This window comes from Chroicocephalus ridibundus, chromosome 2, assembly GCF_963924245.1.
Source record: "Chroicocephalus ridibundus chromosome 2, bChrRid1.1, whole genome shotgun sequence".
NCBI lineage: Eukaryota > Metazoa > Chordata > Aves > Charadriiformes > Laridae > Chroicocephalus > Chroicocephalus ridibundus.
The window spans coordinates 164,490,537-164,516,242 of record NC_086285.1 but is presented as its reverse complement, the minus strand read 5'-3'; the positions used below and the strand labels follow the sequence as shown (position 1 = coordinate 164,516,242).

At 40.8% G+C, this 25,706-nt stretch overlaps 1 protein-coding gene across 3 annotated transcripts in view; it reads left to right on the top strand.

The window, feature by feature from the left end:
- TRAPPC9 (trafficking protein particle complex subunit 9) overlaps nucleotides 1–25,706 on the top strand; it is a 538,517-nt gene that overhangs the window by 189,951 nt on the left and 322,860 nt on the right. For all 3 annotated transcript variants that reach the window (XM_063327588.1, XM_063327590.1, XM_063327587.1), the window contains one exon: nucleotides 11,883–11,993. In XM_063327588.1, the coding sequence (XP_063183658.1) occupies nucleotides 11,883–11,993 (111 nt within the window). The remainder of the gene's footprint in view (nucleotides 1–11,882; nucleotides 11,994–25,706) is intronic.

Genomic DNA, 25,706 nt, shown 5'->3' with positions numbered 1-25,706 from the left:
GAAAATCCTTGTAATATTTAAATTTCTTTCAGAAATGGTTTATTGCACGTTCTGTCAAAAGGCTATTCAAATCTTTTTTTTTTTTTTTTTTTTTGTTACATTAGGTATACATTGTCCACTAAGTCATCAATGCATTTTGTTTTCAAGTATTTATTATCTCCTGCTGTTTGTTTCATACTATTAGTGATCGGTAACGCCATTCCTTTACTCCTGTGCTTCCCCGTGCTGATTCTCCATCGGAAGGAGAAGTCAAGTGTCATTTGATTTTATGTTTTAGAGTGGAAAAATAGCAGAAATATGTCATCTTGCAGTCTGCTAAGGATAAATATTTATCATTAAATGAAACAAAGTTTGTGTTTTGACTGTTGATCATCTCTGCCAATATCTGAGACTCAGTGACAGCAAATTATACGTTAAATTTTGTACTTTTACTCACTCGGGTAAAATCTGGAATCTGGTTTCCTTTTGATTTACAGCTGAGATTTCATTGCTTAAATTCTATCTGAGGCACTGAGCTATTTTTGTTTAGTCATTATGAGAAACTTCATTTTATAATTTACCTTCTCAGCTGTCATTTCAGAAGGGAAGTTATCATTGCTTTCATTTTCTGGATTCAATTTTCCCCCTTTCTTTAATGTTTTTGTTGGTTTTAGTTTACATTTTACCCCAACAAAAGTAAGAAATAATAGCTTACTAGCTGCTGGGCTTAAAAAGTCAAAGCGAAATAAAAAAAATTTTGAACATCGATTCTTCCCTTAGGCGTTTCCTGAAAAAAAAAAAACAGGAAAAGTGTTAATGAAATAATTTCTCCCCCCTCCCCGCCCCCCCCCCCCCGCCCTGAGTTGTAACATAAAGATTATGATTTACGTAAAAGTTTTCCGAACGTAATTGGTATTTCCTTTATTTAGCTGCTTGAGCAGATATGCATGGGAAATATCACTGCAACAGCTGGGGATTTGGGTTTGTTTTTTTTTTTTTTTGTTTTGTTTTTCTAAATATCCAGCCAAAATTATGCCTTCCACTCATGCACAGGTTTCTGCTTTATAGGGAGAAGTTTCATTAACTGCATCTTCAGTGTATCTTAAGATGTGTTTAATCCTGACAAGAGGCCCTTTTAACCTTTAGCCGTGCCGGTCTGTAGAGGCCTTGGTGGTGAGGTTGATGCAGCCCTTAACGCGCTGCAGTGCCTAATCTGTTGCTTAATTCTGATTCAGATAGCAGCTCTCCTGTCCAAAGAGATGATGTTCTGGCAGTAAATGGATGTAATCTGCTCCGAGGTTTTTCACCGGGTGTATCAACCTACTCTCAGTCGGCTGCCTGCATCCAAAAAGACCGGTGGGACACCCTTGTGCTGGGAAACTGCCTCTGATCGTGTTACCTGTAATTCTTCATTCTCCTTGTTTGTGCTTGTCTGGAGACGGTTGTCCTGTGATGCATAATCAAGAACCTAGGTGTTCAAAGCACCCCGGGTATAGGGTATAAGAGATAATGAGTTAACGTTGAAAGTTTTTCCAGTCTGACCTATAGATCACTGAAGTCTTAAAGGGCTTCAGGGATCTACTTGCTTGCCTGTTTATTTACCATAAAATGCAGATAAATATATGTAGTACAATTGTATTCATTGTCTTGTATAATCAAGCATACCATGTTGCCATTACTGAAACTTGGTGGGATGAATCCCAAGACTGGAGAGTGGCTATTGATGGCTACAGGCTGTACAGAAGGGACAGGCGAGGAAGGAGGGGTGGAGGCATTGCCCTCTACGTCAAGAAATGGAAAGAGTCTGAAGAGCTGTCTCTGAAGAATAGCCATGAGCAGGTTGAAAGGTTATGGGTAAGAATTAGAGACCAAGGCAACAAAGGGAACCTTGTGGTTGATCGCCTGATCAAGGGGAGCCTGATCAGGCCATCCGACCAAGGGGAGGCTGTTGACGAAGTCTTCTTAGTCCAGCTACAGGAGGCATCGTGCTCACAGGCTCTCGTCCTGCTGGGGGACTTCAACCACCCTGATATCTGCTGGAAAAGTAGCACGGTGATCCGTAGACAGTCCATCAGACTCCTGGTATGCATTGAAGATAACTTCCGAAGCCAGCTAACAGAGAGCGCTACCCAAGGGGATGTGGTACTGGACCCTGATGATCACCAACGCGAGTGGGCTAATTGGTGATGTATGTCAAGATTGGAGGCAGCCTGGGTTGCAGTGATCATGCACTAGTGGACTTCGTGGTCCTGAGGGTTATGGGTCACGTGAAAAGTGAAGTCAGGACCCTGAATTTTAGGAAAGCAAACTTCCAGGTCTTCAAGGAGCTAGTTGATAGGACCCCCTGGGAAACTGCCCTCGGGGACAAGGGAGCAGAACAGAGCTGGCAGATCTTTAAGGATGCTTTCCATAGACTGCAAAAGCTCTTGATTCCCATGTGTAAGAAATCAGGAATGGAAGGCAAGAGGCTGGCATTGGCTGAGTCGAGACCTGCTGGTCTAAACTAAACCTGAACATACACAAGTCTATGGGACCCAACGAGGTGCATCCCAGAGTCCTGAGGGAATTGGCTGATGTAGCTGCCAAGCCACTCTCCATGACGTTTGAAAAGTCATGGCAGTCAGGTGAAGTCCCCAGTTACGGGAAAAAGGGAAAAATTGCACCCATTTTAAAAAAGGGTGGAAAGGAGGACCTGGGAACTACCAACCTGTCAGCCTCACCTCCATGCCTGGGAAGATCATGGAGAAACAGATCCTCCTAGAAGCTATGCTGGAGGACAGGGAGGTGATCCGAGACAGCCAGAACAGCTTCACCAAGGGCAAGTCCTGCCGGACCAACCTAGTGGCCTTCTGTGATGGAGTGAGTGGCAACACAGTGGACAAGGGAAGAACTATGGATGTCATCTATCTGGATTTCTGTAAGGCCTTTAACACAGTCCCCCACAGCATCCTTCTCTAAATTGGCAAGGTATGGATTTGATGGGCGGACTGTCGGTGGATGAGGAATTGGTTGGATGGTCGCATCCCGAGGGCAGCAGTCAACGTCTCAGTGTCCAGATGGAGACTGATGATGGGGAGAAACATTTTAACAGGGCCTGTTGTGATAGGACAAGGGGTAATGGTTTTATGCTAAAAGAGAGTAGATTTAGACTAGATATAAGGAAGAAATATTTTACAGTGAGGGTGGTGAAACGCTGGCCCAGGTTGCCCAGAGAGGTGGTAGATGCTCCATCCCTGGAAACATTTGAAGTCAGGATGGATGGGGCTCTGAGAAACCTGATCTAGTTGAAGATGGAGCTGCTTATTGCAGGGGGGTTGGACTAGATGGCCTTTAGAGGTCCCTTCCAACCCAACACATCCTATGATTCTGTGATAATTGATTCCTTTTCATTTCTTAGCCCTAAAACTACCAGCGTGATTCTGGGCCTCAAAACAGTTCAGTTGCCAGCAGATTGTAGACTGCCAGCAGAGATGTGATGATCTGATCCTAGACCGCCAGCGGAGATCTGATGCTAACGGTTGAGTGTAAGGGAAACGTTCTGTTTACAGTTTCATGTGATACACCTCTTCATTTTGACATACTGTTAGCTCCAAGAAAGTCTGTTGTTGAAACCTGTACTGGCTAGATTGCCTTGAACTATCTCCTTTATATGTCTTGATTTTCTCAAAGGCATTATCTGCCAGTTTTGGCGGGCACTGTATGTCCTTCCTTATTGCCTTTATCAAAGAGCAGAGAGCGTGAAAAAATGCCAGAAAAAAAATCCTGCTGCACTCCACACGTAAGAATTCAAGTCAGGAGTGTTGGGTGTGCTGTGAGGTGCCTGTTGGTCTCCTTGTGTCCCTTGCCGTCATGCCGTCAGTACAAAAGTGTCTTAAATAAGAGCCATCTACAAAGGTTGGAAAATTTTGGCCTTGCTTATTACAGAGGTGTTGAAATGGTCTGAATTTCTAGATGAAGTCAACCCACAGTGCAACAGGGATGCTGCCTACGCTGATGGGCAATGTTCGGAAGCCAGATATGTAAGAATATTCTTACCTGTAAATTCTAAAATTTCAAGATGATGAAAAAGGTATTTTATTTTTTTTTCAATTATCTGACGCGGCGGAATTTTTTTTCCCCTGTCTTAAAAGTACCATACAGCTGACGAGATGTCAGCTGCAGATCTCTCTTGGCAAGCGCAGAGGCTTAGTCTCTGTTCTTGTAATTGAGTCAGAGAAGAAAAAAAAAAAGGAAGGAACTGCAGCAGGTCTGACACTGTTAAATTCAAAGTGTCAGTTCATCTAACTGTAGGTTCAAGTTAATTTTTCTTTGTATCATTAATATATATCCTTTAATGAAATGTTTTAGTTTTGTAAAGAAGGCACCAGATCATAATAAAGCCCCCACTGTGCTCTCTAGTCTTAAGGCCTTACATTGTTTTGTATTTACTGTTAGGATCCCGTTTTTCCAACTTGGTTTCACTCAAGTGTTTGGAGACTGAAAACCAACAATCTTGACTGTATTGAGGGTCCTCAGGAGATCATTAGTTTGGTGGGTAGAACTTTGGGTCTACCCATTTTGGGTCTTCCCATGTTTGGAAATCAGACATAATTTTCAGAATTTTCATTCCAGTTTCCAGCTTTGTTTTACATTTTCACTACCATAAATTGCAACACAGCCTCTTCCGCAGCCAGCTGCGGGTTAGAAATCCTGGGTGTTATATGTTTACAAATCTTACAAGGCAAAGAGCAAACAGCATGTGTCTTCAGCCATGTTCTAACAAACATTTTTGTTATGCAATAAAAGTGTTTTCTGAAACAATTCTTAGTGCTTTGGAGCTGAATTTTTAAATTAAATATACACATTTGCTATGTTCAGAGTGAGAGTCGACTACCTGCTGACAGGGAGCTGTTTCTGGTCTTCTCGTTCTCAATCTTTCAGTGTTCAGATGTCATAGAGCTTTGAAGGGTGGAGAAAACCTCTTGGTTGTGTGCTTGTAGAGCAGCCCGTTTAGTTTGGAGGAAGGCTAAAATACGACCTGCTTAAAATGAATGGATGTTTCTACATGGAGGAAATAATCAGTATTAAATTCACGGTTTCGTTTATGAAAAATGGTAATAATAAAAGCCCCTCAAAATGGAAACCAGGCAAATTCAACTACAAAAAAAGCTCTCATTTTGATCGATTAGACTGATTTAAAAGTTGGAAAAATCTGTCGAGCAATGGATTTAGTAACCATTTTTTGATGTTATGAGGACTGGATGTCTTTCTAGAATATATTCTTTATTTATACACACACCACTGAGCGTAATATAGGTTCTAGCGAGTCAGAACCCTTGACACGTGGGAGGTTACATCCAATAGTTAAATCATCTTGCTAACCTTAAGCTCTGCTAATTGTATAACGTTGCAGTAGGTTCAGGGAAGAGCAGCAAAAAGTGGCTTACAGATTGACAGAATTGATTTTTGAGATCAAAATGTTAAATATGTATTGTTTCATGTTTGGCACGTGAAGACGTGGGAACATAAATCTGCAAATATTTATAGATGTGCTGGGAACATTTAGCATAATTGAAAAGGTTTGAAACTGGGAGAAGTCAGATGAGGACAGTTCTTGGAATATGAGAAAAGGCCTTTTAACAGTAAAATGGATAATCTGACTTAATCAGCTAAAGTTAGTCTCGAAAGCCTCATTTTTAGAGAATTTAACAAAAATGAAATTGAGTTAAAGAAACCCTATTGAAAACGCAAGAGCACCAACAAAGGTGCTCTAGGTGGTTGTTTTGCTGTGACGCTCGTCGTGTTTGTCAGGGCATTTTGGAGAACAGGGTTGTCAACTGGCACACCACCACCTGCCGTCATTGCCAGCGCTTCGCTTCGCTTCCCGCTCGCTCCTTTTGAGTAAGGAGGTTGTCTATGCCCGGTCAAAGAAACCAGAAAAGAAGCAAACAAAAGCGTGGATGTGAAAACACTCCGTGATTTCAGTTGATGGGGACACTGAGCTGAGTCAGGATGTAGATCATTTGCCAAACCCCCCTTAGCGTTTCTTGTTTAAACTGCCTTTAAAACTGAGCTCGAAACAGAACCGCAATAAGATTATTCACTGAAGTGAGCCGTCATTAGAGCGTGGCAGCAGCATCTGGTTTTTTAATAGTGTTAAATGTTACTGAAGAATATCGTCTGCTGTCGTTTCGGAGTAGATTGGAATAGCAATCACAATAACCCTGAAAGAAATTTCTAGATTGTGCTGTAATTGTCTCTTGCCTTAAGTTCCCGTGGCCCCAGTTTTGCTGACTATTTTTGGAGTCATAACTGTCATTGTAAGATTTTTAAAATACAGCATGATTCATCATGTCACTAACTTTTGTTTGTGTCAGATTCCAAATTCTGCAATAGAGGATAGCAGGCATTAATTTATACAATAAATCTTCAAGACACTGTTGAATTAACTCGATTTTCAAGAAACGATTAAGAATTCTTATTTTTTAGTGTTTGAAATGAGTATTGACTTAGTTTTGCATGTTATTTTTTAGACCTTCGGATTATAAATCACCCAACTGAAAAGAACTTTCTTTGTAACTCTGGGTTTTGCATTTACAAACCAATGCATAGATTTTTGCATTACTTGTAAAAGAAAATCTTCAACATGAAATTTGTGGTAGATTGTTCGAAAGGAAACCTCACGGATAAATAAGGAAGATCAGTGAAATGGAAATTGTTTGCAGACTGTGATTTTGAGTGTTCTTTCACTTAGACTTTGAAACTGCTTAACCCAGGCTTATTTTCTTTCCATTGGCGGTCGAAATGACAGATGGAAAGAAGAGTAAAACCCTTTGAAGCACTTTTGTTCTTTATCCTAGAGTCTATATACAGCCCAGTACAGCTTTAATTTCATCTTCATTTGATTTGGACTTTTAACATAATGCAATAATTTGTATATCATTCCATTCAGAAAAGATAAATGTTGTGTTTGTGGTGTCTGCTGTATTTTTCTGAATAATGTTAGATTTTTATTTCCTAGGGAGATTAAATTTATATGATCACTTTAACTGTTTCCCCCTCTCCCCTAGGGAAATTTTGACTAGTTTCAGCCAGCTATGTAGAGAAAAGTTAAATATATTCCTGGACAGAGAAGAGATATCCCAATTTATGTCCCAGTGAGGACAGGCAGAGGCATGAGCTCAGCAGTTACCTGCTCTCTTCCCTGCGCCAGCTTCCAGAAGAATCCATCAAGAGTTGGTTATTTGGGTTTTGCAGAAATGAGAAACTCCGAACTAATCCATGTAGTTTTCCTTAATGCTTGTGTATTGTGCGTTCACATCCATCAATCTATGGAGTAAAGCTAGATGACGGTTTAATTTCGCGTCTGTTGATGTGCGATGATACTATGCTATCTCAATAGATTAAAAAAACCCGCAAAATCAAACCACCCAAACACAACCTGACTTACTTTAGATGTCTTTGACCCAAATTTAAAAAGGGGATAGTAACAGCAAAATGACACAAAACCTCTAAAAAAGACTGGGAAACCACTCGTGACCCTGCATGTTGTGTGAAATGTTGAAAATGGAGTTCTCCGCCTTCCCTGGGATGAACAGAATCATAGAATTGCCAAGGTTGGACGGGACCTTTCGGATCATTGAGTCCAACCATCAACCTAACTCTGACAAAAGCCATCACGAAACCGTATCTCTAAGCACTGTGTCTACCCGTCTTTTAAATACCTCCAGGGATGGTGCCTCAACCACTTCCCTGGGCAGCCTGTTCCAATGCTTAATAACTCTTTCGGTGTAAAAATTTTTCCTAATATCCAGTCTAAACCTCCCCTGGTAACTAACATCTACTTAACTGACTTAGAGGACTCAAAATCCACTCAAAGTAGATTTTTTTTCCCCCAGTAACTCACCCTGTACTTCCCTCCCCAAGCCACTAAACATTTAGTGTAAACTATTACATGATGGTAGATATTTTGTAAAAGAAGAAATTGGGTAAGTGTGGGATAATTATTCCCAGTTCCAGGAATCTGTGGCTTATGACTGGTGTTTCTCAGCCAAAAATTTCACTAGGCCATTATGGTATATAATTTAATAATCTTCAAATCCATTTACTATTTTGAGTGGTTTACGTTTTTAAAAGCCTACATACTTCTTTTAAAAATTAATTTACTTAGTATGGAGGCCAGGGTTAATGGTCTAAGATTTACTCTATTGCCTTAAAATCCTTAAAACAATATGACATTGGAAATGTGTCTGATACAGAGCTTCGTTTAAGCAACGGGCTGCTGGCTGGACTTACACGTGGTTGTGCGGCAAAGTCATACTGGAGTTCCTTTATCACACCCGCATGATTATAATTGGCCTCTCAAATCTCATTTACTGACACTTGGGGATAGATTCTTTAATTCCTCTCTCACAAAGGACGGCCTGCTGGAATTTCACCTGTAGTGAAAACTGATATAAAAAATTAATTTGGCTTTCTTGCCAGTTCTTTGTTTTCCTGGAACTTTCACTCTCACCCAGGTCATGATTCGGCATCATCAGTTCTACACTGATTCTTACTGATTGTGGCACGTTACAAAAAAAAAAATAAAATATCATGCTCGTTTTCAGATGTTTAGCAAATTGTTCCTTAACAACTTGAGGGTTTCTTTTTTCCTCTCTAATCTTATTATGATGTTACCTCTAATTTTTGCTTTGTCTTGGTTTCTTTACTTGGATACAGCTTCCAGTGTTTGAAGCTTGCTGTTTTAATTAAAATGTTTTTGTAACCTTTAATTGTGTTTGATTTTCATTGCTCTAATACTCCCCTTGATACTGTCCTGTGTTTACTCGGAACATCTAATGCTGTCGTCTTCTACAGTCTTAATGTTGCCTTCAGTCGTTTCATACCTGTATCATCTTCTTCCAAGTTATCTAAGTACTGTAATAATTCTGCAACTTTGATTTTTATTAAAGATTTCCCTGGAGAATTAACTTAAAATTGACAAGGAAAGAATTATTTCCCCCACCTGTCTATTTTGTGTGGTGTTTGAGGGGGATGAAATAAATGTCATGATGATGAATAATTTTCACTGCGTAGTCCAAGAGCTCGGACTTGAGAAATCTTAGTATTAGTGATGGTGTTTAGTCCTGAAGGGCTGCCGGTTGTATAGGTCCTTTATATTTATGGCATGAATTACGTTATTTGCAAAACTCCGGTTCTGCCGCCAAAAGGCATTTCAGCCAATTGTTTGGTTTTGCTCGGGGATAAATAAAAAATTCCTTCCATGTTGAATTTTGTAAACACCGTCTACACTAAAAGTCTCTCTTGCAGGTCATTACTTTATACCTACTGGAGAGGCAGAAGTTTGCCGTGTCTTCACAGGTCTTGTCCCACTCTCCAATGATGAGATGGAAGCCAGGCTTTTTTTTTTTTTTATTTTCTCTTTCGTTATTTTATTCTCTCTTGCTGGTAACAGGACAGCTACCGACTCGAATCTGCCCTTCCAGCCTTTTTTTTTTTCTTGTGAGCTGTTAAGGAAGGGAGTTTCTAATAAGAGCTATGACTCCATATTTGTTCTAAATTCTTAAGTTTTGACATGTTTGCTTCGGGCGCTCAGCTACCTTTGTGCGTTCTTTCCTATATGCAGTATTCATTGGGGTTTTACCCAAAGAGAGTGAAAACTCTTAAAATATATATAAAACCAGCCTCCACCCCCACTTTTGCTTTCCACTTTTGCTAAGAGACATGCCACTGTCCCCAAGCAGTGCTTGCTTGTCGTTTACTGCCTGATTGCATGTGACCTGATTGCAAGTGACGTGTCACTTTGGTGGCCTGAACCTTAACCTCCCGTGCTTGTCCTAAGAGCGGTCCCATCTCGAGGGCTTGCGGGGTGGCGATGGAGTTCCTCCTGTGGATGCTCAGAAAATCACAGAATCACAGAATCTTCATGGTTGGAAAGGACCCTTAAGATCATCGAATCCAACCAAACAACCTACAATCTCTGCCACTAGAGCATGCCCTGAAGCGCCACATCTAGATGATTCTTAAATACCTCTAGGGATGGTGACTCAACCACCTCCCTGGGCAGGCTGTTCCAGTGCCTGACCACTCTTTCAGTAAAGTCATTCTTCCTAATATCTAATCTAAACCTCCCCTGATGCAACTTCATACCATTTCCTCTGGTCCTGTCATTATTCACCTGGGAGAAGAGGCCAACCCCCACCTCTCTCCAACCTCCTTTCAGGCAGTTGTAGAGGGCAATGAGGTCTCCCCTCAGCCTCCTCTTTTCCAAGCTAAACATGCCCAGCTCCCTCAGCCTCTCCTCATATGACCTGGTCCCCAGACCCCTCCCCAGCCTGGTAGCTCTCCTCTGGACACGCTCCAGCACTTCAATGTCCCTCTTGTACAGCGGGGCCCAGAACTGAACTCTTGATTTTCAGGAGAGAGTTGTGTTATGTACCGGAGAACGTGTTTCCAAAGTAGAACAGCGGTTCGCAAATTCTTGCGCCTCTTGAGTTTATTTGCCTTTGGAATGGCTGGTGTTTGGTTTTAATTGTAAACTATTATACAACAGGATAAATATACTTGGTTCCCTGACGCAGGCAACCGTATCTTACTTAATTTGAATATGCATATTGTTCAAAGGATGGCTCTGATGGCGCTCTCCTTATCAGCGTGTTCTTCTTTCGTCCCTTTTGGGGACCTTCTGATTTCATGTGAACTCTCTCTCTAATTAGTGCTGCTGATGGGTTCTGCTTCTGACACCGAATACAAGTTGCCTTTTCCCTTCTTGTTGATTCTGATAGCAACTACACGGCATCAGAGGGTCCGTAATCTTTGTGCAATAGCTATACTACTTTATCCTGTAATTACCAATAAGTCACCTGATTTTGTTATATGTGCATTTAAACTTCATTGACAGCTAAAGCTAAATTGTTGTCCTGCTTCAGGCTGGGATATGTCGCTGTTGTTAAGTAGCTTCTTAGGAAGTTTTGAATTTCAGAAAGGAAACTGAGTTATTGCAGCTGTATGATTGTATTTGGCATTCTGGTATCTCGTTCTGATATTTTCCCATGTGTATGGTGTTATAATCACTCAGTGCTGCTATTTGTGTGTAGTTTCACAAGGAAGAAAAGTTTCTAAATAAGAATAAAAACTGACAAGAAAGTTTCTTCTCTGTAGCTTTGTCGGCGTTATTTCCTAAGCTTATCAGAAGTGCGGTTGGTATATTTATACTGACTGCTTCTAGGGAAATTTGGATTTGAAGGGCAGTAGCTGCCAAATAGAAGGTTTCCTGCGCGAAGTGCCTGGGTTTCCCTTTCTTACAGAAGGGACAGAGTTGTCTCTCCGAGCGGTTGGTGTGATGGAAAAGTACTCGAGTTGCCAGCTTGCTTTGGTCTGCAGGCAAACCAGCTATCCTGGTACAGGGAACTGCTCCCTGACACTGGGCAGGGATTGAAGTTTTTAATTGTAAATTTGTTTCTTAAGAAGATAATGTCACGAGAGTTTGAAATAATAAAGCTGTTGCGTGTGAATGCTCCAAGAACTGAAAAAAAAAATTAAAAATATCTGCAGCTTTTTCCATAGAAGTGAAACTGAAAGCTGCAGAATGAGAATATACACAGGGGATCAAATATTGTGCCGGTTGTAATTGTCGTGGAACTTCTACTCTTTAGGATATACGCTTCTCTCTAGCTTTAGTAAAAAAGAATAATTAAATTTCCAGTTATTAAAAAAAAAAGAAAAGATATTTCTAGTAAAAGAGGAAGATACTCTTAGAATTAGACTAGGGTACAAAACATATGGATGCAAATGTATATGTATTTATATTTACGCATATATGTTTATATTTATGTATAAATAGCAATTCTGATACGTGTATCATAATTCTGTGGTGTGTTATTGTAATTGGGGTATTCTTTTTCCCCCCTCCATCTGAACAGCACCCGGCAATGCCATCTACTTCTGGATGTCTTCAATTCGACGGAGCATGAGCTGACCATCAGTGCTAGGAATAACGAAGATTTAATTCTGCATGCTGGGGAATGCCAGCGGTAAGTGCTCTCCGTATTAAAAGGGTCCTAATTTAGCCCTGATATTTATTGATTTATATGCAATTGATGATATTTGTGACCTATTTTTCTTTTTAAATGTTGTTCTCATGTCAAAGAGTGTAAGAGTTCTACTTTCCTTGAAGGTGCGTCACTGATTTCTCGCAACAGCTCAAGTGAATTTAACTTGGCTGTGAATCTGGTAGTATGGAAAATAACAAAATACGAAATAGTTGGTTCTGAGGTGTACAGGTCATTTAACTTGTTTTTGGAGAATGTTTTGATATAATTTTCATGTGCTCTGAATGTAGTTCTGATGTTAAAACCTGATCTCACTGGTTTGTTATCCTTTCCCAGTTCTAAATAGTCTTTTCTCTATGTGGTTCCCCAGCCGTTTTATCAGTTTTTGTAGAAAGAAAACTGCAGGAAAGAAAAATAGAATTGAAAAAAAGGCAATCACAATCTCTGCGGAAAAAAATTTCTAGTTGAAGTAGACTGTTATGTGTATTGATTCTTCCAACCCTACTATGGTGATGTAAAGTTCATTTAGTAGTGAACTCTAACCGTTGTTTGCCATAACGTATCTGCCTAGGATTCCTGCTGCTGCTGGTACCCGAGGTTGCTTTTTTTTACCTGCATCACATGATGTTTACATCCAGGTGACACCATTTTCATCTTTTAAAAGGTGAAACCGTGAAAAAAGGAAATGTTTCCCCTTCGGTCATGGGCTGTCTGCACGGCTCTCGTCTGTGGGAGAGTTGCGCTGCACTCTTAGATCATGCAATTCATAAACTGATTTAAAGAGAGATGCTTTAATGTCTTCAAATGTCAGTCTGAATGTTAAATTCAAAGTAAAAATGCATGAATTGCAAGGCATGCAATTGTCAAAAAGAAGTATAGGAGGTGTATCGATAGCAGGAAATTCGAAATGCTTTTTGCCTTTTTACTGTGATAAAATGCATTGTCTCAAACCAAGGCTGATTTTTCTCAATTTTACTTTGCCAAGGAATGGACAAAAATATCAGTAACACACAGTGCTTGTTCCTTTTATTTAGAAAGAATTGGGTTATTTTCTTTTTTTAAAAGCATTCTAAATACTCCCCCAAACGTTCGTGTTCTTATCCGTACTGTTTTGTAATGTTGTTTTTATGCCTCTTGCTATTTCCCATCATTTTAGCAGTTGATAAAATAAATTCCTTGAAATCTTTCCCTCCCAACTTTTGGGACAATTTTATAAACCCTTTCAATAAGTCTTTTGAAACACACATTTATCAAGACGGATTGTGTATTATTTTGCAAGTATTTAAACCTTTTAGTGACTTTTGTTCTTACTGTACAATATGTTATTGTTTTACACTTGGTTAGAAGTTGCACTGAGTTTTCTATCAGTTCCGAACTCATTTATTATCTATTTCTTGAATGATCAGTGCTTTTAATTGTAGTAATGTGTACATAGCTCCTATGTTGCTTAGAGTTTTAATTTTTATTCTGATGGATCTGCCACAGAAGCTTAGGTGGAACATACGCTGGGCCTTAAGATTAGCTTCCTCCTCCTAGCATAGTGCTTTTGTTAATCTTATATGAAAAAAAACCCCAAATCGGGTATCTTCCCCCTTTTTTGAGCAATGGTTAACGGTTCTAGGTCTTTCTTTTTAAAGATAGGACAGTCATTCTCAGGAGTTTACATTTGAACCAAGTGTTTTCAGTCCAGATACACAATGCTTTTCGACAGAACCTACTCTCACATTCTCCTCACAGGATCTTTTCTTATCTTTGGACATTGGTTTTTTGTTAATGTCTGGTTAATATTTAAAGAGAGACTCTTCAGTCAAGTTCAGTGTTTTTTCCCTTTCCCTGTACCTTCTTGATTCCATCCTCATTCTTACGGTTTTCCTCATTCCACTTTTATTTAAATTATAACTTTTTTTGCCAGCTTTGGTCACTCTTGCTTCCTTTTGTAATTTACTCTCCTTCCATTCATCACCATCAGTTTGAAATCTCCTGTCCTGACAAAGTGTAGATAGCAGGAAATTGTTTTCTTCGTTCTTGTTCGTACTGCTGGAGACTGTAAGCGCTCATATTCTCCGCCTCCAGACCTACAAAGAAGGATAATGCTGCATCCTGCCTGTGCTTGCCTCTTTGCTTCCCGCTTTTATTTTTAGAACGTAAAATAACTTGGAAGTCTCTGGTGTGTTGCTTCGCTTTTCTATATTATGGAGCCGTCGCTGTAGAGTGTAAGTTTTGCCCTCCTGTGCCTGGTGAGAGGGAATTTGGAGGAGATCCTTCCATTGCTTTTATGTAAAATGAAGAACTGGACAGGTTGGAGATCTGGGCAAAGAGGAACCTTATGAAATTCAATAAGGGCAAGCGTAGGGTGCTGCACCTGGGGAGGAATAACCCCAGGCACCAGTACAGGTTGGGGGTGACCTGCTGGAGAGCAGCTCAGTGGAAAGAGACCTGGGAGTCCTGGTGGACAACAGGATGACCACGAGCCAGCAATGTGCCCTTGTGGACAAGAAGGACAATGGCATCCTGGGGTGCATCAAGAAGAGTGTGGCCAGCAGGTGGAGGGAGGTCATCCTCCCCCTCTGCTTTGCCCTGGTGAGGCCACATCTGGAGTACTGTGTCCAGTTCTGGGCTCCCCGGTTCAAGATGGACAGGGAACTGCTGGAGAGGGGACAGCAAAGGGCTACCAAGATGATGAGGGGACTGGAACATCTCTCTTATGAAGAAAGGCTGAGGGATTTGCGTCTCTTCAGTCTGGAAAAAAGACGTCTGAGGGGGGATCTTACCAACGCTTATAAATACTTAAAGGGTGGGTGTCAGGAGGATGGGGCCAGGCTCTTTTCAGTGGTGCCCGGGGACAGGACAAGAGGTAACGGGCACAAACTTGAACACAGGAAGTTCTACCTAAATGTGAAGAGGAACTTCTTTCCTTTGAGGGTGGCAGAGCCCTGGCACAGGCTGCCCAGAGAGGTGGTGGAGTCTCTGTCTCTGGAGACATTCCAAACCCGCCTGGACGCGTTCCTGTGCCACCTGCTGTGGGTGACTCTGCTCTGGCAGGGGGTTGGACTACATGATCTCCAGACGTCCCTTCCAACCCTATGATTCTATGATGGAAGGGTCTGGATGCTGCGCTTATTAAAGCACTCTCCATAACGTACGTGAGTTATAGCTAAAATCCACAATTGACTGTGTTGCTGGAAATGGGGAGGGTGTAGATGGAAGCAAAGATGCCAAAAAAAGGCTGGGGTGATCGTCAGGTCATTGCTGGCTGAGTCCACGCAGGGCGGTCCCTGGTATCCATCTTACGGTATCCGTATTATTTGGTGCATTCCAGCTCCCTCGTGTTCTCCGGCTTATTTGTATTTATGTAAAATGGATCAAATGCATAGAATATTTCCCACCCTTTTGACTTTAAGGTCTGAAGTTTACTTTGAGTAACTTAGAGATAGGGAAGCAGTAGCCGTCACAGCACACAGTGTGAAAAAATGCTGTTATACTATTAAGGAAAAGTGGTATCTTTAGGCCATTAAAATACTGTCTGGAAAATACATGGCTTTTTGTACAGTAAGGTTATTCTAAAATGATAATCTTTACTAGCCAGCAGTTTTCAGAAAACTGTAAGTTTACAATTTAGTGTAATTTTTAAGCCGTTGATTGGAAATATTTGGGGTGTGCATTGTAGCTGTTTTCAGATATGTATGGGAGTGGTTTTTCTGAGACGCAACATGCTTCGCTCCCCATCATTTTATCGTAAGAAATGATACTTTGGGCTCAGTGATTATTTTGTTCACTCATTTTTCTGTCTTTTATCATAATATTTTCTGCGGACACACAAATGGACAGGATCAGCTTTTCATTTTTTTCCCTGTATCCCAAGATGTGACTTAGTGATCTTCGTACTCCCCTTCCTGGTTTCCATATGGTTGGAAATGTTCCTGTGTTTCTCGTTGTGGGGACAATTAGTGATATGTTTTACTTTGAGGCCTTTTGTTCTCAGAAGATTGCGGTGGTGAGGAGAAAGAATTAAGACTCATTTAGAGGAGAGGAGGAAAAGGAAGGAGATTTGCCCTCCCTTTCCTGTGGGGTGGCACGTTGAAGAAAACAGTGGGGTGAGGGTTTTGGAGGGTCATTCGATGAAATCCTGCAAACGTAATCAGGCTTCATTACAAAGCTAGATTCAAAATCAAATTATTTTTTGCTGCTTTACCTCTGCCAGACTTTTTTTAAGCTTTAATATACATGGGGAAATACAGTGGAGAACTGCTGTCCTGGCAAAATTTGCCAGACAAGTTGCTCTACTGAAGTTCTGGCTGCAGGGAGCGATGCCCAGATGTTGGCAACGTCTTCAGTTAATACCAAATACGTTTGATATACCACACTGTGGTGTCAACATGTTTTATTAATCTGTCGGGTTGAGTATACTTCATGTGATGACGAGGGAAAGGAGTACTTTGATATGGGCTGTTGGAAAGTTCAGCCTTCAGATGTTTTGCTCAAACCTCCTGTGTGCAAAGCTGTTTCTTGAAGGACTCAGCCGCGCTCTGTTTGTTGAAGGGGCTTTGCTATGAACGCGGAAATGTTTTGAATGTAATCAGCAGTAAAACTGAACTTGTTTATCACAGCGATGTGGCATTCAACAGTTCTCAAATGGAAGAATACAGCAGACAGCTCCGGGAGGGGGATTGTGTTATGTATGTTAACAAAAAAAGTGTTGCCACTAGCGGTGATTTTAATTTATTGAAAAACTTGGGTATGGTAATTATTGTGTTTCTTACTTGATTATCAAACCATTAAAATTAAATTTCATGACAACCCTCATTTATGCGTAAATCACTTCATAATTTATGGTAATAGATGTTATCTCATTATGTGCCCCAGGATATCTCATTTTGTACAACATACCCGGCTCTGCCTTTACATTTCTATTCTGTGCATGGTGTGTCTGGCATTTGGGAACAGCAAACATCATCATCAGTGGGAGATTTATCGTGGTGATGGTCTGAGTAGATCAATCCTCTCATGTATCCTCGTGGTGCAACACAACTGAATTGTTAAAGTCGTCCGCGTATACGAGACTCCACAGGTGGTGGCTGTAGATATAACGCTTTTAGATTAAATTAGAGTTTTCAGACTGTTTTAGCCTTGGTGTGAGGACCGTAGGGATTAAAGCTTTGGACTGCCCAGGAGTAGGACTGGAGTGAGGAGTTAAGAGCAAACAGGACCTCAGTAAGAACAAGATGGAGAAAACGGGTCAGATGGTGGAGCTGTGAAGGAACATTCAGACATCTTCCCAACCAGAGAGGATGTCTTCTCCACTGGATGCTGGAAAGAAATCTAAAATTTTTGGAGTTGTATTTCCTTGAGAGGAATAGGTAGTTCTGAAACTTCTGAATAGGTGTATCGCTGGTACAGGCCATCCTAAATGAGGAAATCCTTTTACTGGTAATCGAAATGGCAGAAGCTTTTGTGCAAAAAAGTTCTGACAAGTACCAGTGATCCATGTGAATGCCAATGTGAAGTAACGTGATGGGATTTCGTTTTTATTTTGTTTTAACTGGGAGGTAACGTAAGAAAAAACAGGCTAAAGAAATACTACTGTAGCAAAGTGAACACTCAGAAGTTAAGAACTGCCAAACTTCTTGCTGGGTCGGCGGTTCCTGCCTTTCAGCAGGGTAATAGGGCTAAATGAGTGAGTTTACTTATACATACCCACTATGGTAAGTTTTGTTGTTTTTTTTTAAAGTCAGCAGAAGCATAGCTATTTTTCTCAGTTTTGATAAGTGAACTTGTGTGTGTATTGACTTCACCTATTTTTTTTAATGCTTTTTTGGTTAAATTCTAATGAGTCAAGAATAACAAAAGAAAAAAATTATTTTCATTTTTATACCTCTCATCACATAGTATGGCGTTTCTTTCATCCATGGCAAGTAAAGAATTGTTTTGAAGTCCTTTGTGTGCATACTATTAATGAGGGCCATTGACTACTGCTTAATTATTTTACTTAAATGCGTTGATTAATTGAGCTGTGAAGTCTTTGATGTGGTATACTGCAGTTTCTGCAATATTAGTTAACAATGCACGGAGATATTGAAAACATTTTGAAATAAGTCCTCTGCCAAAGGGTATGAGAATTAAAAATTCTGCCCATTTTTAAACTATAAGTTCTCTTAATAAATTTATTGTCCATGTGTAAGTAAATCATGATTGTTATTTCTCATAGCTGCCAAGTCAGTGTTTAATTTGTGCTTCTGTTTATGACAGGGTGTGTTGTCTGTATGAGAGATTAATGATTTTTTCCTTACGTTGCTGGTACGGTTTATGTTTTAAAGACCAAGCTGCTATGACTAAGGCTTTACATGCTGTTATCAAGAGAAAATAAAATTTCACAGCAATTTCCTTGGGTCTTCATGTTAAATCCATGGCAAGCTAGAAGTCTCTGAGATACCTTCGGGTCAAATTAAAAAACATCAAAGGTTGTATTAACTAGAACATGAAGTTTTCAGTTTCACCTGCTGTTTTCAGGGTAATCCGTTTTATTTTGTCTTTTACTTGGCATTTGTTAAATACACTTTTAATTTTTTTTAAGGCTTGCCTCTTTTTTGCTAATAGCCAAATCAATCTCGAAATATGCTACATAATTTTGAGTGAATAATTAGGTATGTTCAATAAAGAATTGGAAAGGAAATGTTTGTTTGGGTAGGAAAGGGTGATATATCTAGCACTTATTAGATCCGTAGTATGATCCAGTTCTAATATGGATATTTATTTCAAAGCATTTTGCAGAAATTGGAGATGTTACAGGAAGAATCTGCAAAAATTATCGGCTGAGAAAATAATAAATGTAATAATAATAAAAAAAAAGAGTAATATAAGGAATAATACAGAGAAATTTTGGGTTTGGACTGCTTTGTAGTTAGAGCACTCAAGGAGTTCCTTCACTGAAGGGGGCATGCTTACCATGAAATGTTAATCCAGATGTCTTTTGAGGTCCCTTCCAGCCTTGACTCTTCTGTGATTGTGATTCTTTGGTAAGGTGCAAAGTCATGACGGGTGATCGCAGGGTGGTCGTGAGTGCAAGGTCCTGCACCTGGGTCATGACAATGCCAGGCACAAATACAGGTCGGGCGGAGAAAGGCTTGAGAGCAGCCCTGAGGAGAAGGACTTGGGGGTGCTGGTGGACGAGAAGCTCAACATAAGCCAGCAATGCGCGCTTGCAGCCCAGAAAGCCACTTGCATCCTGGGCTGCATCCCCAGCAGCGTGGCCAGCAGGGCGAGGGAGGGGATTCTGCCCCTCTACTCTGCTCTGGTGAAACCCCACCTGGAGTACTGCGTCCAGCTCTGGAGTCCTCAACACAAGAAGGACGTGGACCTGTTGGAACGACCTTTGTGGAGGGCCACAAAGATGATCTGAGGGCTGGAGCACCTCTCCTACGAGGACAGGCTGAGAGAGTTGGGGTTGTTCAGCCTGGAGAAGAGAAGGCTCCAGGGAGATTTTATAGCAGCCTTCCAGTACCTAAAGGGGGCTACAGGAAGGATGGGGAGGGACTCTTTATCAGGGAGTGTAATGACAGGACACAGGGTAACGGCCTCAAACTGGAAGAGGGGAGATTTAGATTGGATATCAGGAAGAAATTCTTGACTGTAAGGCTGGTGAAACACTGAAACAGGTTGCTCAGGGAAGTTGTCAATTCCCCATCCCCAGAGGTGTTCAAGGCCAGGCTGGATGGGGCTTGGAGCAACCTGGTCTAGTGGGAGGTGTCCCTGGCCATGTCAGGGGGGTTGGAACTAGATGATCTTTGAGGTCCCTTCCAACCCGAACCATTCTGTGAGTGTACTGCAAAAAACCCAAATATGATCTGAGAACAGGACAAGCAAATAGAAATAGGGAATAAGAAGTGGGAATTATGACATTCAGTTCTGCTCACGAGTATACAAGAAAGAGGAAATGGAATGGTAGAAGATGCAGATAACTGATGAAAATAACGTAGACATTGACTTTGGTTTGATAAGTGCAGTAAAATTTACAAGGGATTATTAATGTATTCTATGAACTCGGGGGCAGAGAAGGGCTCTCTTCTAAAGGTTAAAGGAGGTGAGGACACCAAGAAGAGTTGAACTTTGAGCTGTCTATGAATGCGGCTAGAAATGAAAAGATTTTCAGGCCTCGGACATCATCAGATTGTTTGGCAGCCTCCCTCGGAGAGAAGTGGAGGCAAAGAACCTGGCTGCTCCTAAGGTGTCCTCACTGGAATTGCTCAAGACCTGCCTGCCATTGCCACAATTTCCAACAGGAAGACCTTTTCCAGTGTTCTGTTCCTGTAATTGATGAAAACAAATGCCCTCGTAGGTTTTACGGCAACAAATACTTGAATAGACACCTGTTCCTGCCACCATTCCCTCCCCAGTGCAATGTCATCCTTTTGTTCTGAACGTAGAGTTATGGTGTATTTCTACAGGCAACGTGCAAGAGAATCTCGTTCCTGTGATTTGCACTTGAATTTAGCATTTCTGTTTCTGATCAAAACGACACATAATTTGGAACCCAGATAAACCAGCCTTCTCTAATTGCTGGTACGGAGACTTTCCCCTGTTTCCAGGTTTGTCCGTGTAAGGTGTTTCTCCCCTCTCCCAGCTTCATTTGAAAGACTCTGTGTATTGTTTGTATGAGTTGGAGGAGGCAGCTGGTTTGGTATTATATGACTTCTCAGCAGATCTTTCTCTTCTTCCACTTCTTCAAAAGTAGGTCTAAGCAATTTAATTGTTTTTCTAAATCGGGGATGGCTAGCTGACCGGATCTCGCCTGCACGGCAGTTTTTCTGACCTCTTTGAACGTTGACTTGACCTCAGGAGACCCAATTTGCACTATTTCTAATATTTTGTGTGCGCAGCTAGGGAAACGGGTGGTTTGTGAGTGAAGGCCAAGTTTGTCTCTGGCAGGATTTATGAAGTTTAACAGGGTACAGCATAAGCACGGCGAGATAGGCTGGCCCTTATACAAAATACCACGTAGATATAGTACGAGTTTGCTATCCTAGTTTCAGATGGTCTATAAATCTCTCAAAATCCAAAAGAGTAATCTTCATTTTCCCCTTAAATCATAAGTAGATCACAGGTTGTAGGAAGTGCAGGGGTTCAAAAGCTCTCTCTTGAAAAAAGTCAGAATAATTGATTTCATAATTCAGATTAAGAAATTATTTTTAAAAAAAATAGAGTTGGGGTTGGTGTAGGTTTTGTTTTTTCTTTTCCACAGAAGAAACCAGACTTTTTCCTTCCTTCATTTCTTCAATACTTGGAAAAATTATTTATTTATTGAAATTTTTGGGTGCTAGGCACACTTGTGGGAGCAATTGGCTGAAGCGCTAATACATTATTATTGGGTTTTCATTTTTGCGCCAGAGATCTGGAAGAAAAAGTAACAAAGTAAGAAAATTCATCAGTGTTTCTTTTGTTAGTAAACAACAGAGCAAGAGGCTGAACAGGAAAAAATACGGCTTCCTGGAGGGAGTCGTAGTTGAAATGGCTTGTGCTTGCCCTTACTTCACATGTATTCAAGCCAACAGATTAGTATTGTGGTTTAAGAAAATCGTGTTTCAGCATTGATGGATGATGGAAAATAGCGGAGAATTAAGGTGAACAGTATCAACCTTTTTCCCTCCAGAGGATGAATTCCTTTCTTCCTTTATTTTTCACCTGTTACAGATGGCGTGGTGCCAGTTTCTGGTAAGGCTCTTGGCCTCTAGACTTATATAGTACTTTAAGTAGTGTGTTATTGGGAGTAGTGTGTATTTGCAGAATCCTTCATAGGTCCGATTAGATGCATTACTTCTTCTCTTCACTTGTACCTAAAATTCTGGTGCCTTGTATGTTCATCTAAGAGGTGAAAAGTTGCCGTGGAATGTATTTTCCTGATAAATTGCTCTAGTACCGTATTTGGAGATGTGGAAATAGGAAGTGAAGGGTATCTGGAGGTGTAGAACCTTTAGAGGTTGTAGGTTCATGCGGTGAAGATAACTGAATGCTTTTAGTCCATTTCCTAATTAACCATCATCTTTATTTTCGGGGAAAAAGCTACCTAACACATTTCAGGACGTTTTTGTCCATGCTGCCAGTAAGAGTGAGTACTTGGGTGTACGTACAGCTCCAGGTCACACCATGTTTGATCGATATCTGTAGATAAATAAATTAATTTAGCCTATGGCGGTATCTGTATTTAGGAGCACTTGCTGTGTTTTGTGGCTGTGGTGACATGGTGACTGCATTAATGGGATGAAAGAAGATTGTCTTGAGCGGCTGCCAGTTATGTCTGCTCTAATGGCCAAAGGATTTATTAAAGTTACACTCTGATGTTGCGCTGATTTGGCTTTCTGCCTGCTCTCTGATGTTCTGTAGAAGATCACGGTGGTACGGCGTAGATTTCCTGGAGTTGGAAATGAAAATACCCAATTCCTATTAATTTATTTTAGATGATCAAAAGTATAACTAAAATAGCTGTTTTCTGAGTCTTTCCTTCGAAGAGAACAGCCATTTAAAATCAGTGCTTCAGCAGCGTGAATTTCTTCTGCGCTCTTGACATCCATTTACTTCTTCCTTCATTAACTGGAAACAAAAGCTAAACCAACAGTGATCTGAGAATATCACTGAAAGATGTTCTGTAAATGCTGTCGTATAGAAAGCCTGCTTTTTATCCCATTTTCGTCTTGCAGTTATAAAGGTGTCTCCAGAAGTTGGTCTGAAGTGGAGTCTTTGCTTTTTTTCTCCTGATGCCACTGTAGTAACTGGTAGGCAAAAAGTTGAAGCCTTCTTTGGAATAATGCAAGGATTTATAAGTTCTGATAACAATATTCTGATAAATTTGAATGCAATGTGTGATTTGCCCTACCGAAGTGTATAGTATTGGCAGGGGATATGGGGTGGTCTTAAGTCCATACTCTTTTCTCCTCAGCCACTTTGTCTCTCCGCTCCGGCCCGCTCTTGCGATGGCTGGATCTTCCCAAGGGAGAGCTTCACCCGCCGTAGCTCGCCGTGCTCTCGGTCCACAGGACAGTTTTCAACACTGCTGACTGCTTCTATTTTGTTTTCTTACAAGTGACATCTGTAATAAAAATGAAGGCACATGCTCTAGCTTTGGATTTTTAAAGAATAACAGAGTTCTCCAATGAGATCATGGGATTGTTTAATTTTCTGGCCCTCAGAAGGACTGTTGCTTGAGGGAAGGGGACTCTAAATCTGAATCCTGTAGTACTTTGATTTCTGCCTGGTGTGGTAGGTGTGTTTAAAACCTCCATAATATACACTTTTAAAATTACTCCTCTCTTGTGCAGTACTTTCAGGCTATGAAAGATCGCGACGTTATGGAAACGTTCCAAATTTAATACGTTGAATCGTAAGGCAGTTCTCTCAGGAAAGAGGGTGACTTGTAATAAAGAGGGTTTATTACAGGTTTCTTTCCTTTTTTTTTTTTTTTTTTTTTGGTATACATCTGCATCACAGAAGTGTGCTGAATTGGGAAAGAGTAAACACGATTTTATGCAGGGAAGTTGTAGCTCATAAATCCCTTGCAGTTCTGTCAAAGGAGCTAACAAGCTTGTGGATAAGGAAGATCTACTGAATATAATTATTGATGTATGACAATGTTCCCACCAAAGGCTGATAGAGAATCCAAGCTGCTGTGGGATAAGAAGGGAAAGTTATTAATTGGTTAAGAGAAAGGGGACAGAGGGGTTTTCAGTGTTGAGATCAAGTCTTTGTTGGAGCCGATCTGGAATGTGGGTTGGGCTCTGAGCTGCTCAGCCTCTTGGGACGGTGTGTGGGGAAGGGGGTGGGCAGCGGGCCAGGGAGTCCCCCGTAGTAAACTCTGGGCTGCACAGGGGGAAGCTGACGGCGAGGAATTACGGAAGGACCAGGGGATAAATTGGCAGGTGAACTTCAGTCTCAATAAATCCAAAGTGATGTACGGGATGGACAAAGAATCCAAACTTTCAATAGTGAACGCTGAGCTCTGAGCTCTTTCACCTCTTAGGACCAGGATGCGGGTTTTGACACACCCATCTGTGAAAATGCTGCCCAGGGTCTAGAGCAGCTGAATACAACACAACCGTCTTTTGGAGCAGATTTATTGTATCAGCGCGGAGTAGGGTGTTTTCCCTTCTTTGCTATGGTCTCCCCTAATGAGAAGGTGATACTTGAAAACTATTCGGAGTTGAAAAGAAGTGCTAGGAAGGAAATATCTGCAAAAGGGAACCTGATATGACCAAGGAATGTAGATGCTTTTACACTTGAGGGGAAAAAAAAAAAGAAAATAAAAGCAAGCCCACATTATAAATGGAAGAATGAATTATAAAACTATTTGAAGTTTAATAGCCTGAGATGGTTGGTAGTATCTTCTTCCCCCCCCCCACTTTCATTTATGGGATTAAAGTTTTGCCATCTGGTATCACTGTTGGCAAAGTGGTTAAACGGAAACTGGTTTATCAGTTCTTATCTTCACAAACTAAATTATTTACTGCTTGGTGAAGACTTTGCTATTGCCTGCAGATCTTTTCCTGACTTCTGACCTGAAGGTTTCGGGAGTGTTCCCACACGTGCAGCTGATGCAGGCTTTGCACTGCCAAAGTGCAGCTTCAAGGAGAGCGGCTGGTAACGGGTTGGAGCCTCTTTGTAGTAGATTATTTGGGGATAGAATAGAGATTTTCCTCTCCTGTGAGAGGTGGTCTTTCAGATTCTTCAGATACTCTAAGGTGTTTCTCTGTTTCCCGGTGGCTCATTCTCCTCATCCTTTCAGAATTTCCTTTCCCATGACTTGTGCCCATACACAATTCAACTAGTTGCAGGTCTGTCCTTTAACTGAGAGGGGAAAGCAGTGGACAAGTAGGAATGGCAACCACTCCTTTAATATTTTTGAAATCAGCTGAAAGCATTATAAATCACATGACAAAATTAAAAATTATAATCTGGATAAATTCAGGTACATATTGAAACTAGATATGCTCAGGATAACAGAATAGAGTATGGCCAGTGGTTTAGTGTGGCTACATGCCTTTAATAGAATTAAAATAACTTTTCCTCTTTGCTGTGTAAGTCTCCAGAAGCTAATCTTGTTTTGGAAATAATCTACTGAGTCATTACTCGGAGAAGGAAATTTTTCTCTCTAAATTGCTCCCGCTATAAGAGTTGACTAGGTCGTCTGTATTTTTCCTGAAATGTTTAGTCGTTGTCTTTTTTTTTTTTTTTTTTTTTTTTTTCAGTTCAAACTGAAATATATGTCAACTCCACAGAACACGTGGCAGAATGTTAATTCTGTTAATAGTTGCTGTGAAACACGTACGGTGAAATCCCCGCCATGGATGGATCTCAGCTAAAAGCTTTCCCTTTGACAAATGAGGGCCTAACACGGAAATTATACATCCTGATCACCAAAGTTTCCTTCCAGGGTTAGATCGTCAGGGAGTCTTGGTTCTCAGCCCTATCTTTTATCTCAAAATGGTCTTAATGAGTTGTGCATCTCCCGATGAGTTGACAGAGCTTTCGCAGCTTCAAGGAGATCTAACACCTGCTAATACCAGTGTGAAAGCTTGGCTGCTAAGTTGCCAAGACCACATTTAACCTATTTAAATAAAAAAAAAGCCTACCATTGATCTGGTTTTCGTACTGTGTTATCTTGACCGCTTTGATTTGGGGAGATGTATTATTTAAAGGAAGATTTTAGTATTT